The 17256-nt window shown below is 62.3% G+C and overlaps 1 protein-coding gene across 16 annotated transcripts in view; it reads left to right on the top strand.

Moving 5' to 3' along the window:
• The window catches only part of PLEC (plectin), a 95962-nt gene that overhangs the window by 39802 nt on the left and 38904 nt on the right, over positions 1 to 17256 (top strand). For 9 of the 16 annotated variants that reach the window (XM_060243124.1, XM_060243122.1, XM_060243123.1 and 6 more), the window contains exon 2: positions 13018 to 13079. In XM_060243124.1, coding sequence (XP_060099107.1) covers positions 13018 to 13079 — 62 coding nt within the window. Of the gene's footprint in view, positions 1 to 7644; positions 7661 to 11041; positions 11209 to 12120; positions 12256 to 13017; positions 13080 to 17256 lie in introns of those variants that run through there. The other 7 variants (XM_060243130.1, XM_060243127.1, XM_060243125.1 and 4 more) reach the window with 3 other exon arrangements.

The raw sequence follows: 17256 nt of genomic DNA, 5'->3' as shown, positions 1-17256 counted from the left end.
AACATGAGGAAGAACTTCCGGACTGCTAGAGCAGTTCCTCAGTGGAAGAGGCTTCCTCCTTGGGAGGTGGTGGGTGGGCTCTCCTTCTCTGGAGGTTCTTCAACAGAGGCTGGACAGCAATGCTGATTCTGTGAATTAGGCAGATTGTGAGAAGGAGGGCAGGAAGGGCTGCATCAGTGCTTAGGTCTTATTGCCCCCTTCTTACATGCTCAGGGAAATGCTGCTGGCCACTTCAGGGTCAGGCAGCAACTTTCCTCCAGCCCGGTTTGTCCAGGGATCCTGGAGGGTTTTGCCATCATCTGGGCATGGAGCCTGCAGGGGTCGCTGGGATGTATGTTTTGGGGGGCGGTACTTGTGAATTTCCTGCATAGTCAAGGGGTTGGACTAGATCAGGGGTGGCCAATGGTAGCTCTCCAGATGTTTTTTGCCTACAACTCCCATCAGCCCCAGCCAGTATGACCAATGGCGGGGCTGATGGAAGTTGTAGGCAAAAAACATCTGGAGAGCTACCGTTAGCCACCCCTGGACTAGATGAGCCTGGAGGTCCCTTCTTCCAACTCTATGATTCTGTGAGTAGCCTGGGCAGAGGAGAGAGGACAGCTCTTGACCAGGCTGTTCCACTTCTGGCACCCAAGATCACATTAGCCCTTTTTGCAGCTGCTCGCCACTGCGGCCTCTTCTGCGGTCTCCTTTTAGAACCCTGATTTCTTCTGCTGGGCGGGTGGGGGGGCGCTGCTGGAGGGGGGCAGAGGAAGAGAGAGTTTTGTGAATGCCTGAGACTGATGACCCGTCAAGGGCGTGTGTGGGGGGGATTCAAAGAGGCTATATCTGGAGCATGGGGGGCGGGTTCCTTTCCCTGAACCTTAGCAGGCAACTCAGAGCAATGATGTGGGCTTCTCTTGCTTCCAGAAGCAGGAAGTAATTTCCAGGCCCCAATTCCCCCGGGTTCCCATATCTGGGCGCCTGGGCCTGTCCCAGCCCCTGGCAGAGAGCCTGCCCTGTCCAGCCCCCGAAGCTTCTGGTCAATGATTAACTTGTGGGGACAAAGAGGCTTCCTGCCTGGCTGCTGGGCAGAGGGCCAGGGGGAGGGGAGCTGGCATAGCCCGCTGGAAGCCCAGCCGGAGTCCCTGGCGCCCCCTCCTGGCAGGTGCGGCCCGTCCTGGGGGCCTGCCGGCTGCCGCCACCACGTGGCTCTCGCCTCGCCTCTTCTCTGTGTGGACAAGCATGTCCCGCTGGGGGCCAGGTAAGCTCTTTATGGGGGGGGGGGCGGGCTGGTCACCTGGGTTGCCCCAGTGCCAAGAGGAGACCAGCCGCTGAGGCCCTGCTCTCTGTTCCCCCCACGCCCACCCGCCTGGGCCCTCCCCTCCGTCCTCCCTGGTCCAGCCAGTGGTGGGAGTCCTCCTGAGGGGCAGGATTCTGACCCCACTAGCTGAGCCCTGCCGCACTGGAAGTGAGAGCACGGAGCCCTTCTGAGCACGTGCAGAGCGCAGTTCCCGGCAGGCAGGTAGCCTCCCCCACCCCCACCCCCCTCTTCTCGTGTGCAGGATTAGGCCTGGCGGAGGAGGACAAGAGGAAGGCAAGAGCAGAACTCTGGCAAATATTGACTTTGGCTCCCTCCCTCCGGAACTGACTCAGAGAGCTTTCTCACCAAACTCCTGTGCTGGAAAGGAGATGCCTTCCCCTCACTCCCTCCTGGCTGCCGGTGTGTGTCTCTGGGGCAAGGCCGGGGCCTGGCCAGGCGGGGAGCAGAAGCGGAGAACTCAGCTGGGGGGGGGGGGCAGGAGCCCAGAGGATATAATTGGAGACCCGCCCCCCCCGGGGCACTACCACCACCCTGCAGCCCCAGAAATATCTCACACGTCCCTGCCAGAAATAGCAGTGGAGCCCGGCTGCCTGGAGCACAGCTGGGGGGGTGGGGAGACAGGTGTGGAAAGGCAATCGTGCCTGCCTGCCATGAGGTGGGGAGCAGCATCCACCCCCCCCCCCAGCTGTGCCAGGGCAGGCCTGGCCTTTGCCAAGCACTTACCTGTTTTCTGTGCCCACACTCGAGGTGAGAGTATGCAGTCCCCCTCCCCTCAGCTCTTTTGGCTGGGCGTGCCCTCTGCCCAGTTGTGCCCTGGCCTGGCTTGGGGTGTGCTGGCACACGGGGAGTTAACCATGGCCACTCCTGCCCAGCCGGAATGGGCCCTTCCCTTCCCTTGCCAGGCAGAGCCGGGCTCTCTGCCCTTCTGCTCACTGCCCGCCTTCCCCTATGTGAGTTCCCCCGCACCCACCCGCAAGGAAAAAAAAGCTCCCCAGACCAGTTGGAGCAGAGAGGGTTTCTTGCTCCTCCACTGGCGGGGGAAACTGCCCCCCCTCCGTCCAGCCAGCCAAAGGAAACTCTGATGCCGAGAGTCTTCCCTGTGTGGGCGCAGAGACCAGGCGTGGCGCAAGGGGCCGAATCTCCTCTCCTCTGCTGAGTCAGTCTTGGCAGTGCCCAGCCCGGAAGGGTGGGGTGGGGTGGGGGAGGGGGCCCCTGGCTGGAGGGAGGGTGTAAGCAGGGCCTGTGCTCCCCCTTCCCCACTGTGGCTGTGCAGGGGGGGGGCGTTGCCACTGCAGCTGCTGTCTTCTGTGAGCGGGGTGGGCGGACGGACGGGCGGCTCCTCTCCTTTCCTCTGCTCCTTCCTGTTTCGGCTGCCTGCCGGCTGCTTCCCTGAGCCCTGCAAGAAACAGGCTCCGTCTGCCACTGCCATGGTGGCCGGGATGCTGATGCCCCTGGGGCAGCTGCGCGCCATCTATGAGCTGCTCTTCCGGGATGGCGTGATGGTGGCCCAGAAGGACCGGTGCCCACGCAGCTGCCATCCCCAGCTGCCGGGGGTCACCCACCTGCAGGTCCAGCGGGCCATGGGCTCCCTGCGCTCACGTGGCCTGGTGCGCGAAACCTTTGCCTGGCGCCACTGCTACTGGTACCTGACGGACGAGGGCACTGCCCGTCTGCGCGACTACCTGCGCCTGCCCCCGGAGATTGTGCCCGCCACCCTGCAGCGCACCCGCCCTCCTGTTGCCCGGGTGAGGCCTGCCTCGCGCCCGCCTCGCACACAGGCCTGCCCCCCCAAGCCCCAGGAGGCCTCCCGGCTGGCCTATCGCCGGAAGGAAGATCTCACCACCCTGCCTGCCAGGCAGGCAGCTGCCCAGGGGGCCTCGGAGGCCAGGCCCGCAGAAGGTCAGAGACCCGCAGGGAGGAGGAGGGGAGGGGCCCCCGGGGCTGGGGGTGTGGGTGTGGGAGTCCCTGGGGGCAGCTCCCTGCCCTTCTTCCTTTGACTGGCCAGGACAGGGGCTCTCTGCACCCCATACCTGTGGCTCCCAACCAGGGAGGGGCTGGTTGGTTCGTTCGTTCGTTCATTCATTCATTCATTCATTCATTCATTCATTCATTCATTCGCTCACTGGGGACTGGGACCTGGGCCTGCCAAGAGAGGGAAGCGGGGTGTCCCCCACCCGGCCTGGCTGCAGGGAGGCCGGAGGAGCCAGAGTGTGTCCTTTGTGTGGGGCGGAGGCGGCAGCCACGCGGGGGGTGGGGGGGGGGCTTTGCTGACAGGTGGGCGGCAGCTGCCGCGGCGGAGCCTCGGGCTATCCTTGGAGCCCCTTCCCCGCCCGCGCCTCGTCTTTCCCCCGGCCAAGGTCAGAGAGGCGGCGGCGGCGGCGGCCCATGGAGGAGGCGGCGGGGTCCCCGAGGAGGCGGCGGCGGCGCAGCAGGGGGGGGCGCGGGAGGAAGAAGGGCCGCTCCGGCGAAGGTAGCGGCGGCGGGGGGGGTCTTGGCAGGGCTGGGGCCAAGGGGGCTGGCGGGGGGGGGGAGCGGCCGTCCCGGAAGGAAGTGCGCGCATTCCTGGGGGGGAGCGGGCCGGGCCTTTGGGCTGCTTCGCGGGGAGCCCCCGCCCGTCCACCGTAGCAGTCGCGCCTGGCACCCGTGGGCCGCTGAGGGGAGGGAGGGGCGGGGTGGGGCATTCCAGGAGGCGAGGGTGGGGCTGCCTGCCTGCCTGCCCCGGGGGGCCCAGCCTCCCCCGCCCTCCCCTTGGCGGGCGCCTCGTGCCCCAGGCTGGCGGGGGGGGGGAGGAGAGGGGGCTCCCGCGTGCCGGGCTTTGCCGGGGCTTGCTGCTGCTGCTGCTGCGAGTGGCGCGCTGGCCTGGGCGGGAGGCGGCATGGCGGCGTCGGGGGAGGGCCGCTGCCTCGTGGAGGAGCTCATCCAGCAGGGCCAAAGTAGGCTGGGGGGCGGGGAGGGGTCCCGCGAGGTGGGGGCAGCGGGGGGGTCTGGAAAGGCCGGAGTGGGCGGCGGCGGGGGGGCTTGCTCGCTCCTCCTTGGCTGCTTGCAGACGACGTGCGCGCCCCGCTCCCAGGCCTGTCGAGTTCCTGGAGATGCGAGGCTGAAGCCTGGGGGGGGGGGGGAGCCAGGGAAACCTGGCGCCAGAGAGCCCCCTCCCGGCCAAGCTGCCCTTAGATCTCTCCAGGCCCCGCCCGGGGGCTGCCTGCCTTCCGTCCCGCCTCCCTCGGGCTGCCGTGCTGGTTGGCCCCAGCAGTTGGGAAGGGGGAGATGGCACATCCTGAGCAGGGACTGCACGCATGCCCTCCACGCCCATGTGGTGGGAGTTGGCAGGGGGCCCTTCCCTTTGTCTGGCATCGCCTGAGCCCTGGATGGGGGCGTGGGGGGGGGGAGAGCTTCCCTCTGGCACTGCAGGCTGGCGGGGGGGGGCAGGGTCTCTGCTGGGCTGAGGATGTTGGTGGGGGGGGTCGTGAGGGGGGCCACCCAGCCTGCCTGCCTTCTGACCCAGTTTGGAGGGGAGGGGGCTCCCAACATAGCCTGCAATGTGGCTGATCTGCTCCCACCTGACTGGCCCCAGAAGTGGGGGGGGGGGAGCAGACTGTGCCACCTCTTGGGATTTGCGCTCTGGGGAGCCCTAGAACTCCCTCCTCTCCCAGACCTTTGGGGGGGGGGGGAGGCTGGCAGAGTGTGTGCGCCTCTTGCACCATCAACAGACTTTCTTTCCCGCTGAGCCTAGGGGAGGCCATGGGCGCCCCCCAGAGGGGCCCAGAGTCAGCCATGGGGTGGGGACCGATGCTGTTGTGGTGCTGGGCACAGGGGTTGGACCTGCTCTGGACGGGGCAGCCCACCCACCCTCCAGTGGAAGTGCTCTGCAGCGGCAGGGCTCAGCCTGCTGGGCAGATGGGGCACTGGGGGGGGGGGGGCGGGGAGCCAGACCCGGCTTTAACCCTTTACTCCCCTGGGTCAGCCCAGCTAGCTTTTAGTTGCCAGCCCAATGACAGGGCTGCCTGGGGAGACGGATGCTGCACAGTTCTGGGTTCCAGTGAAAGCTCAGGAGAGTTGGGGGCTTGGAGACCTCCCTTGTGAACAGGCCACTTTGGCGGTGGCCCTGTTCTTGTCGACTTTCTTCCAGACTTGAGTGGTGTTCTGGTGGCAGATGGCTTTGCTTGGCTGCGTAATGAGGCTTGTGTGGTTTTTTAGAATCCCAGAGCTGGTCTTGTTGCTTTGTGTGATGTTGAAACAGATCTGAAAGGCTCTTCAGGAATCAGAAACTGAGAGGTGATAGAATTATGTACCCAAACAGGCAGTGTGGTTTCCTTCCCCCCCCTTCCCAGCAGCTGCTGCTCCTCTGCTGCCTTGGTGGTGTTTCCTTTCCTGGCACTGCAGGGGGCAACCAGATGCCCCCGCCCTTGGGCAGGACATGTGCAGCGGGGGAGGCTGCAGTGGGTCAGTGCTTGGGGGGAGAGAGCAAAGGAATGGTTTCAGTTGATCTCCTGTCTAGCCGCTTCCTCAGTAGCTGGTGAGGTGGTCTGTGAAGGCTCGTCTCCCTGTCTCCATGTTATCACCCCTGCGAGGTTGGCCGGGCCAGACTGAGAGTGAGGGGTCTGAGCTCCTCATGGGGGCAGGGGTGGTTGCCCAAAGATTGTTTCAGCTGCTGCATCAGACAGGCCTGGATGTGCACGGATGGGATTCCAGGGCTGGAATTTGCTGCTGTGTTCTGCTCCTCCTCCATGTGGGGGAGGCGGGGCGCAAAGTTCCTTGGTGCATTTAACCCTTACAGCAGCCCTGGGAGGGAGGGGTCAGATGACATCTCTGGCAGAAGAAGCAAGAGGAATTCTGGGCAGGTGGTTTAGGCCCACCCACATCACTGCGCTGGCATTGATTCAGGTGCCGCTTTTTCTTCCCAGTGGGGACCCAAAGCAGTTCAGACACCATTCTCTCTCCTCCATTTCCTCACAACAGCCTTGTAGGGTGGGCTAGGCTGTGAGTGTGTGCGAAAGACCCCGTCACCCAGCAGACTCCCTTGTCAAAACGAGACTGTGGACTTGCCTCTTCCAGCTCCTCACCTAATGACTGCCCCAAATTGCTTCTCACTGCCGGGAAATATCTCTAACAGAAATGGACTTATTAGCAGATTTCCCATGTCATAATCCAGCCACCCACGTGGCAAAGAGAGCAAATGGAAACACGCAGTAAATGTGAAGCGTTTCAAATCCGCCCCCCCTCCCAGGGACACTCTTCATAGGAGGGCACATGAAACGGGCCAAGAGGGGCACTGGAGAGCCTGTCTGGCCACTGCCTGGAGGGGACCTGGGGGACTTCAGGATGGATGTCCACTGGGGTGCAGGGTCCTTTAGTGGCAGAGGAGACTTTGAGAGGTGCCCACCTCCAGATAAGCTCTTGCCAGCCTTTGGGGACATCGAAGCCAGCTGCTTCTACCCCCAGGCTTTGCCCCACTTTGGGGTCCAGGCCTTGTTTTTGCACTGTCCATGCAACAAGAGGGACTAGAGACTTGCCTTTTCTCAAAATGAAAGCTGGAGATTCAGAGGACCTGGAAGACAGGCTGCTCCAAGGCTCAACTGGTGACTTTTTAAAAAGCCTCAAGGGAGTGGAAGGCAAGGCGAGTGCAGAGCTTTTGGGTGGGGGTGGGGGGAGCCCCCTGTTTCCAGGGGGGGTGGGGGGAGCCTTTCCCTCTGGCCTGTGTTTGTCATCTCCCCTCCCCCATGATGGCCTGGAGAGGCCAGGCTAGCCCCCCCCCCAATCTTTGGAGCTGGGTAGAGCTGGCCTAGGAGGGCAGGACTGGGCTTCAGTGTGACCTTGTGGGCCCCCACTTTTATGCCCCCGGACTCAAAGAAGGGTCAGTTTTCGAGAGTGGCCTTTTCAGTGGGTCCTGGCTGGCTGGCGTGGAGGGCAGCGTAAAGGTCAGCCCCCTCCTCAAAGGAGTATTCTTTTTTACTGCTGCCTCTCGGTGTTCCTGGCCCCTGCCGTGCCCTGGTGCCGCTTCCCCCAAGGCCCCCCCCGCAGGTGGGGCAACCTCTGGAGATGTGGGGCTGGGGCGAGGGGAGGAGGCGCAGGCCAGCAGGAGGCGGGGGGGGGGGGCGCCCCCAGGTGCGGGCTGCTGCTGCTGCTCCTCCTCCCGCGGGGTCATGTTCTAGGGCGGGCAGGCTGACAGCAGGGCCGAGCGGGCTATTAATAGGCCTGGCTGCGTCCCGGCCCCCTCCCTCCCTCCCTCCCTCCGGCCGGCCGCGGGGGACCTCCAGCGGGGGTTGCTGCGCGCCGAACCGCCCCGGGCCGCACACCCTCGGGGGCTGCCGCGCGTGCTGGGCCTGTGGCTGCTGCCCGGCGCCATGAAGATCGTGCCCGGTAGGCCGGGGGGGGAGGGGGGCGCCGCATTGCGGGCGGGGAGGGAGGCGAAGGAAGGGGCCGGGCCTGGGCGGGGGAGAGGCTGCTGGGCCGGCGGCCGGGGAGGGGCTGGGGCGCGCTGCCTTGCAGGGCCGGCAGGACGGACGGACGGCAGCTGTGGCCTCTCTCGCCCGCCATGGAGCCCGGGGGCGGCAGCCTCTTCCCGTCGCTGGTGGTGGCCGGCCACGCGCTCACGCTGGCCCTCGTCTGGTACCGGCGCCGCGCGGGGAGCCCCGTCGAGGAGGAGGGCGGGCTGCGCAGTGAGTGCGGGCCGCGCAGGGAGGAGGCGGGCGCTGGGACCCGGCGGAGGCGGCGGCGAGGGGAGGGGAGGGCGGGGCGCCAAGCGGCGGCCTGCACGGCCCCTTAACCCTCGCTTGCCCGGCCTGCCTGCGGGCTCCCTCCCCGGCGACAGGGGGGCGTCTGGCGGCATTCCTTCCTCCGGGCCGCCTCCTCGGCTCCTGCTGCAGGGGCTCCTTGGCGTGGCCTCGGGCTGACCCCTGCCTGGCCGCCCGGCCGCCACCTTCCTTGGCACAGACAGCGGGAGGGTCCCACCGCCGCCCCCAGTGGCCGAGGCGCGGGATGTGCCCTCTGAGCAGCAGAAGCGGTTTCCCTGCGGCGGGGATGCTGCAGGCCGTCTCTCCCTCCCGCCCGCCCGCGCTCCCTGGAAGCCGTGGAGGCCTGTGAGCCAAGGCTCGCCTAGGGAGCTCCCGAGGCTGCGACAGCAAGGGGCGAGCTGGCAGCCCAAAAGCTGAGCTAGCACAGGCGAGCTGCGTTCGAGGGCAGCCTGGCAGCTCTCGTGCTGCCCAACTGGTGCTTTCCCAGCACTTCCTTCCAGGCAGCAGCAGCCGAAGCGCGCCAGCTCATCTGGGCCCGCGGGGCCTCCCCCGCCCGCCGCCCCCCATTGCCATGGCAGCTGCCGGGTTTCTCCGTGACGGCAGCAGCAGCCCGCAGGCCAGGAAAGCAAGGAGCCCCCCCCCCTCCTCCTGCGAAGCAGAGGCCGGGCAGAGAAGGGCAGCAGGCGAGGGGCGGCTGAGCCCAGAGGGGATGGCAGGGCCGGCTGGAGGGGGGCTGCGGAGCCCCCGCTCCCTCCCCCCCCGGGGGCCTGGCCTGTCTGGGCCGCTTGCTGGCCGTCCTTGGCGCTGTGCCCGGCGGGCTGGGGGGGGGGGGCTGTTGTGCCAAGGTCGCACCTGTTGGGAGGCATCAGCGGCTGCCCGGGCGTGGCCGCATTCCGGCCCCTTGGAGGTCACCTCTGCTCAGCAGGGGCTCCCGCCCGCCCTCCCGGGCCGGGGGCCGTCCCTCCCTCCCTCGGGGGCAGCTCTGCTTCGGCCGCCTCCCTATTTATAGCCCGGAGGCTGTTGATGGTGCCCGGGGGAGGCCGGGCTGGTGGGGCGGGGGGGGGGCGCAGCAGCCCTTTCTGGAACCAGCTGGGGGGCCCCCTGGAGAGAGAGCGGAGCCCCCCCCTCCAATGCCCGGCAGAAGAGAGACCCAGTGGGAGAAGAGGGAGCCCCCCCCCCCCCACAGACAGCCCGGCGTCGGAGGAGAGGAGAGTGCCCGGGAGGCTTCTCTGCTGCTTCCCATGACCCGTCCGGCTGCGGGGTGTGTGTGTGTGGGGGGGGGGGGGTAGAGAAGAGCAGCGCCAGAAGGACTGGCCCGGCTGCTCCCTCCCCCCCCCGCCTGTGCGGGATCCTGCCCCCCCCTTGCTGTGCCAGCGAGGGGGGGCGCCGCCGTGGTGCTGCCGAGTGACTCACTCCTCCCTGGCCGGGCCTGGGGGGCTGGCAGGAAATGGCGGGGCCTGGCGGGCTCCTCCCTCCCGCATAGGGTTGCCAAGTCCAATTCAAGAAATATCTGGGGACTTTGGGGGTGGAGCCAAGATCAAGGCTGTGACAAACATAATTGAACTCCAAGGGGGTTCTGGCCATCACATTTAAAGGGACGGCACACCTTTTTAAATGCCTTCCTTCCATGGGAAATACTGAAGGCTAGGGGTACCTTCTTTCGGGGCTCATAGAATTGGAACCCCTGGTCCAATCTTTTTGAAACTTGGGGGGTATTTTGGGAAGAGGCACTAGATGCTATACCGAAAATTTGGTGCCTCTAGCCCAAAAAACAGAGCCCCAGATACCCGCGGATCAATTCTCCATGATTTTCGATGGGAATAAATCTCCATAGGGAATAACAGAGTTCCCAGCAGACATTTCCCTCCCCTTCTAACGACCCCGAAGCGGGGAGGGCCTCCAAACCGGGGGATCCTCTGCCCCCACCTGGGGATCGGCAACCCAACTCCCGCTGCTCCAGCGCAGCAGGGGGGGGGGACTGTGCGGCCGCCGCTTCTCCGCCTGCCCCCGCCTCCCCCCTTATCTGCCCTCGGCAGGCAGGCACGTGCTGGTGCTGGTGGAGGGGGGGGGGGCAGGCTTGTTTGCCGCCTGGGGCTCGCTTTCCCCACGGAGGAGAGCAGCGCTCCCTGGCACAGCCGCCAGGCGGCCGGGGCTAGAACAGAAGCCGCCCTGGGGCGGGGGGCCCGCCTTGGCCTTCTCCCCCCCCCCTCGCGTTCCGGAGTCTGAGGCAGCCAAGGGGGGGGGGGTTGCTGGAGGCTCTTCCTCTTTACAGCGCCCGGGGCCGCTGCGGGGGGGGCTCCTCTCGCTGGCATCCGCAAATGCGGGGGGGGGGGCACGGAACAGGGTGCGGTTCGCCGCCGTTTCCAGGCTGGGGGCGCTGCTGGCCAGAGCCGACGCTGTTTGCCCGACGGGGCGGGGCTCTGCCCAGGGAACCTTTCCACCCGCGGCCCCACCGAGTCGATAGGGAGACTTGCTTCGGTAGCAACGCGGGCGAGGGGGGGTTTCCGGAGGAGTGCAATCTACCCCCTTCTTTCTTTTTAAAATAAAAATATTTTATTTCGAATATGTTTCTGACACAATAAAGCAAGAGAGAGTAATTTAGAAACATCCAACTGTAGAGCAACCAGGAGCAAATTAACGCATAGCCTCCCCCCGCTTCTCTTTCGATGGGCCTCTGGTGTGTTTTGTATGGGGGCTGCTCTCGTGCATGGAGCCGCCTTTACTTCCGCCAGGCAGTGGCGGGGGGGGGAGAGGGAGGTGGAAACAATCGTGAGGACGACAAAGTGTCTGCCGCCGCCGCCGCCTTTCTTGTGTCTGGGTTGCATTCCGGCGTGGAGGGAGGCGCTGGGGCCCCGCAGCAAGTGCGTGTCTGGGCTTTCGTGGCGAGAGCCTGCTTCCGCGTTGCAAATCCTGCTGTAGGGGAGCAGTCCGAGGAGGACCGGCAGTCCGAGCAGCCCCGGCTGGCTGGCTGGCTGGTTGACGGCGAGGGGCGGAGCGACGGGGAAGCGAGGCGGGCGGCGGCAGGAGAAGTTGCCATGGCGGAGGCGAGCGCGGCGGCGTCGGTGGGCGCCTACTTCGCCTTCAAGCGGGAGACGCTGCTGGGGCCCTCTGAGTGGCTGCGCGCCCCCGAGCGCCACCGCGCGCGCCTCCTGTACGGCCAGCTCTGCTGCGTAGGTAGGTGGCTGGCTGGCTGGCAGAGGGCGCCCCGACGTGTGGGGCCCGCGTCCCGCCTGCAGGGCAGGCCCCGAAGGGCGGGAGGGCGGGCGGGGGACCTCCCCTGGGAGCCCGGCGGCAGGTGGGGTGGAGCTGCGGGTGCTCCTCCCTCTTGGGCCCCGGAAGCCGGCCGAAATGGCGCGAGGGGCCTGGCTGCCGCTGCCCGGGGGGGGGGGGTTTGTTGTGCTCGTGTCCGCGGCCCCGGGGGCTCTGCTGGGCTAGGATCCGGGAGGCTCGAGTTCGAATCCCGCCCGGTGCCCCTCACGCTGTCTGCCCCGCCTACCTCGCGGGGTTGGCGTGAGGGTGCAGCGGAGGGGGGGGCCAAACCGATAAACCAAGGCAAAGGAGCCCCTCCCTCCCTCCCTCGCTCCTTGGGCGGGCGGGCGGCTCCGCGGGGCTGGAGTTTGCCCAGGGCGGGGCGCGCGAGGAGCCACCTTTGCGGCGGGGGGGGGAGGGCGGGGTTGGGGGTGTTCTGGCGCTGCCGCCGCCCCCCCCCCGCACATTCCGCGGCGCTGGGGCGGAGCTGGGCACGGCCAGGCTGGAATGTGCTGGTGGGGCGGGGGGGGGACCCTCGGGCCTGCGCAGCGGCCCCCTTCCTCCCCCCCCCAGCAGCCCCCCTCGTCCCCCCCCCCCGGCGCCGCCGCGGTCCTTCCAGGTGGGGGCGGGCGGGGCTCTCCCCTCCTGCGTGACTCACCCGCCCGGCTTCGCGTAGCCGCGGGGGGGCCCCAGGCAGCCAGCCAGCCAGCCGCGCCCGGCCCGTCGGGGCAGGGGGAGGGGGCGGGGCGGGAAGCCCGTCGGGGCTGGGGGCGGGGCTTCCTCTTCCCCACCTTTGGGCCGCCGAGCGCAGGGAGGGAGGGAGAGCGAGGCAGTCAGTCCGGCCGGCCATGTCCCGCCAGAGGCTGCGCAGCCGGGAGGCGCCCGAGCGCCCCACTGCCCTGCTGGCCGAGAGGAGCGGCTCCGAGGAGAACCTTTACCTGGCCGTCCTGCGCGCCTCCGAGGGCAAGAAAGGTGCGCCCAGGGAGGGAGGGAGGAAGAGAGCCGAGGGGGCAGCTGCTGCTACCTGGACAGCGCAGAGCCTGGCTGGGGTGCAGGTGCCCCCCTCTCACCCAGCAACTGCAGCCCTTGCCCTGCCTGGGGGGTGTTTCCTGTGTAGACCAGAGCCCCCACAGGCCACTAGTTCTTGGGGCCCAGCCCTCCATGTGGGTGGGCAGGGAAGTGCTGAGCCAGGCCCCCCCCCCACCTCTTGCCTTTGGGGCAGCTGCTGCCCCAGGCGGGGGAGTGCCCTGTGGCGGGGGTCTGGAGGAGGCCTTCGTTTGGGAGCTGTGGGAGAATCTTCTGCCGGGGCCTAAGGGGCTTGAAGGAGGAGAAACCCTGGGGTGGGGCAGCCCTCAGCCTCACTGGTTGCGCTTGCGTGTCTGGGGGGGTTCTTTGGCCCTTTGTTGTGGCTGGTGGGCGGGCCAGATGATCCCACAAGGCAGTTCTCAGGGGCAATAAACCACTCTGGGTGCTGTGGGTGAGGCATGGAAGGGTGGCTGGTGCGGGCCGAGCTGGGCTGCCCAGGGCTGCCTGCAGTGGCACATGGTGGCAGCGGAGCCGGTGGCTGAGTCACACAGTCACTTCCTTCCTGTCCCGCTGCAGGTTGAGTCACTGTGGGTTCTCTAGGGCCCTCCGCTGGCTTCCCTTTCCTTCCTGAGGGGAGAGGGTGGGGCTGCCCCTTCCCAACTGCTCCCCCTCCCTCACCGCTGCCTCTCTCATTATTGTCTCTTGCAGACGAACGAGATCGGGTCCAGAAGAAAACTTTCACCAAATGGGTCAACAAACACCTCATCAAGGTAAATGCCCCTCCCTGTGTGTGGAGGGGGGAGGGGAGTTTGCAGTTGTGCCCCTGAGGCTTGGATAAGGCTGGTCTGAGGTTCCAGCAAGGAAGGCCTGGGGGGAGGGGTGAAGAGCCACAGTCCCTGCTTGCCTCTGATTTCTGACCCCCCCTCCTCCGTATTTCCATCTTTCTGTGGAGAAGCCCCTGGTTCTGAATGTGCCCGTTGTGCCCAGCCGTTGGCCCAGCGACTTGCCACAGGGCTGTGTTTCTGTGGATTCCTGGGCGTGGGCCTGTGTCCTGTGACTCGTCTTGCCTGGAGCACTTCTTGCAGTGGCCTAGAAAAGGTCTCTCCTTGCCTGGAAAGGGCCACGCCTTTGGAGCCTCTCCCCCACCCCTGCTCATCTCACCCTGTGGTTCCCCCCCCTTGAGTAAATGGCCATGCGTAAATTGAGTTTTATTATAACAGTCATAGACCAGGTTAAAAGACCAGATAAATCTGTCAGAAATAGGAAAAAGTAGAATGTACAAATCTATCAGAGGTGTATTGCTAAAATACATGTCTGTATATAATACATCATTTAAATGTTGATAAATTTTAGTACGTAGCAGTAGTCATTTGTAATAGCTTCACAAATCTACAGCTAAAATAAAAAAAACTCCTGTTATTTCAAACTGTTCTTCTCTTTGATCACGTGGACGCAAAACTTAGCTGTCTCTCCAGTGATTGCTGGTATTTCATCAACCAACAGTTTCCTCAGAGATAGCTTATCCATTAGCACCTTAGACCAGGGGTGTCAAACATTGAGTTTGGGGGCTGAATCAGGCCCCTGGAGGGCTCCTATCAGGCCCCTGAGCCACTGGCTGTCATCTGCTTCCTTCTCCCTCTCTCTCGCTTTCTTCTGCATCACAGCTTGTTTGCAAGGCTTGCTCAATTGCACAGGAGCTGCAGAGCAAAACCTCTGTTTTCTCCTTTGGCTGAGGCTCCTCCCCTCAGGAGGTAGGGGGGAGGAATAGCTTGCTTTGCAAGGCTCTCTCAATTGCACAGCAGAACTGTGAGCCAGAACTTCTCTTCCCTCTGTTGTCTGAGGCTGCTCCCCCCCCCCCCAAGTCATAAGAACATAAGAGAAGCCATGTTGGATCAGGCCAACAGCCCATCAAGTCCAACACTCTGTGTCACACAGTGGCAAAAAATTTTATATACACACATACACTGTGGCTAATAGCCACTGATGGACCTGTGTTCCATATTTTTATCTAAACCCTTCTTGAAGGTGGCTATACTTGTGGCCGCCACCACCTCCTGTGGCAGTGAATTCCACATGTTAATCACCCTTTGGGTGAAGAAGTACTTCCTTTTATCCGTTTTAACCTGTCTGCTCAGCAATTTCATCGAATGCCCACGAGTTCTCGTATTGTGAGAAAGGGAGAAAAGTATTTCTTTCTCTACTTTCTCCATCCCATGCATTATCTTGTAAACCTCTATCATGTCACCCCGCAGTCGACGTTTCTCCAAGCTAAAGAGTCCCAAGCGTTTCAACCTTTCTTCATAGGGAAAGTGCTCCAGCCCTTTAATCATTCTAGTTGCCCTTCTCTGGACTTTCTCCAATGCTATAATATCCTTTTTGTGGTGCGGCGACCAGAACTGCACACAGTACTCCAAATGAGACCGCACCATCGATTTATACAGGGGCATTATGATACTGGCTGATTTGTTTTCAATTCCCTTCCTAATAATTCCCAGCATGGCGTTGGCCTTTTTTATTGCAAACGCACACTGTCTTGACATTTTCAGTGAGTTATCTACCACGACCCCAAGATCTCTCTCTTGGTCAGTCTCTGCCAGTTCACACTCCATCAACTTGTATTTGTAGCTGGGATTCTTGGCCCCAATGTGCATTACTTTGCACTTGGCCACATTGAACCGCATGTGCCACGTTGACGCCCACTCTCCCAGCCTCAACAGATCCCTTTGGAGTTCCTCACAATCCTCTCTGGTTCTCACCACCCTGAACAATTTAGTGTCATCCGCAAACTTGGCCACTTCACTGCTCACTCCCAACTCTAAATCATTTATGAACAAGTTAAAGAGCATGGGACCCAGTACCGAGCCCTGCGGCACCCCACTGCTTACCGTCCTCCACTGCGAAGACTGCCCATTTATACTCACTCTCTGCTTCCTATTACTAAGCCAGTTTTTGATCCACAAGAGGACCTGTCCTTTTACTCCATGACTCTCAAGCTTTCTAAGGAGCCTTTGATGAGGAACTTTATCAAAAGCTTTCTGGAAGTCAAGTCCCCTGGGGAAGGAAGGAAAGAGCCAGAGCTTCCTTTGCCCAGCCCCCTGGTTTCTCACGGGAGAAATACTAAGAAAGCATCTTTAAGACCTATGAGTGCTAACGTTTTAAGCATGTTTTAATTTTTATATATATATTTGTGTTTGTGTAACCTTAAATAGGTACACACGTGGCCCGGCCCGACATGGCCCAGCCCAGCAAGGTCTCATTTATGTCAGATCCGGCCCTCATAACAAATGAGTTTGACACCCCTGCCTTAGACTTCCAGAATAGGGAGAATGGTCTTGTCCTTATAGAGGGGACAAGGAATGAGACTAAGTCCCAGTGTTTCCACTTCACCCATGGGACTCTCTCACTGTTTGGGGTCCTTCGCTGTCTCCCTCGCTCATCTCACCCTGCGGTTTCCCCCTCCCACTCTGTGGGTCCTTCTCCCTTGTGCCCCTCAGACCCTGACAGCAGCCAAGTACCCATGCGGAGCAGTGGGGGGGGGGATGCTTCAGAAGTGTGGTGCCCCCCCCCCCCCCGATCGTTCACCTTGCTTGGCTTTGGCTGGGGCAGGCCTAGTTGCCCACTGCTCTGGTGGGGGGGGGGGCAGCTTCCTGAAGGCGAGCAGGACTTCTCCTGGCCCAGGCCTGTTTCTTACCTTGCAAGGAGCCTATGGAAGCTTAAGACTTCCCTACCTGCCTGTTCAGGGGACATAAGAATGTAAGAGAAACCATGTTGGATCAGGCCAATGGCCCATCCAGACTAACACTCTGTGTCACATAAGAGAAGCCATGTTGGATCATGCCAATGGCCCATCCAGTCCAACACTCTGTGTCACATAAGAACATAAGAGAAGCCCTGTTGGATAAGGTCAATGGCCTATCCAGTCCAACGCTCTGTGTCACACAGTGGCCAAATAAATCATATATATATATGTATACATATACACACTGGCTAATAGCCACTGCTTCATATTTTTATCCAATCCCCTCTTAAAGCTGGCTATGCTTGTAGCCGCCACCACCTCCTGTGGCAGTAAATTCCACATGTTAATCACCCTTTAGGTGAAGAAGTACTTCCTTTTATCCCTTTTAACCCGACTGCTCAGCAATTTTATCGAATGCCCACGAGTTCTTGTATTGTGAGAAAGGGAGAAAAGTACTTCTTTCTCTACCTTCTCCATCCCATGCATAATCTTGTAAACCTCTATCATGTCACCCCGCGGTCAATGTTTCTCCAAGCTAAAGAGCCCCATCTTCATAGGGAAAGTGTTTCAATCCTTTAATCATTCTAGTTGCCCTTTTCTGCACTTTCTCCAATGCTATAATATCCTTTTTGAGGTGCGGCGACCAGAACTGCACACAGTACTCCAAATGAGACCGCACCATCGATTTATACAGGGGCATTATGATACTGGCTGATTTGTTTTCAATTCCCTTCCTAATAATTCCCAGCATGGCGTTGGCCTTTTTTATTGCAGTCGCACACTGTCTTGACATTTTCAGTGAGTTATCTACCACGACCCCAAGATCTCTCTCTTGGTCAGTCTCTGCCAGTTCACACTCCATCAACTTGTATTTGCAGCTTGGATTCTTGGCCCCAATGTGCATTACTTTGCACTTGGCCACATTGAACCGCATGTGCCACATTGACGCCCACTCTCCCAGCCTCAACAGATCCCTTTGAAGTTCCTCACAATCCTCTCTGGTTCTCACCACCCTGAACAATTTAGTGTCATCGGCAAACTTGCCCACTTCACTGCTTACTCCCAACTCCAAATAGTTAATGAACAAGTTAAGGAGCATGGGACCCAGTACTGAGCCCAGTGGCACCCCCGCTGCTTACTGTCCTCCACTGGAGCAGGCACCAGTTTGTACACCGAGCCTCTTTCTCAGGGCTCTTGTGAGGATAAAA

The sequence above is a fragment of the Heteronotia binoei genome, chromosome 7, assembly GCF_032191835.1.
Source record: "Heteronotia binoei isolate CCM8104 ecotype False Entrance Well chromosome 7, APGP_CSIRO_Hbin_v1, whole genome shotgun sequence".
Classification (NCBI taxonomy): domain Eukaryota; kingdom Metazoa; phylum Chordata; class Lepidosauria; order Squamata; family Gekkonidae; genus Heteronotia; species Heteronotia binoei.
The sequence above is the reverse complement of the archived record's forward strand: the minus strand, read 5'-3'. Positions and strand labels throughout refer to the sequence as shown.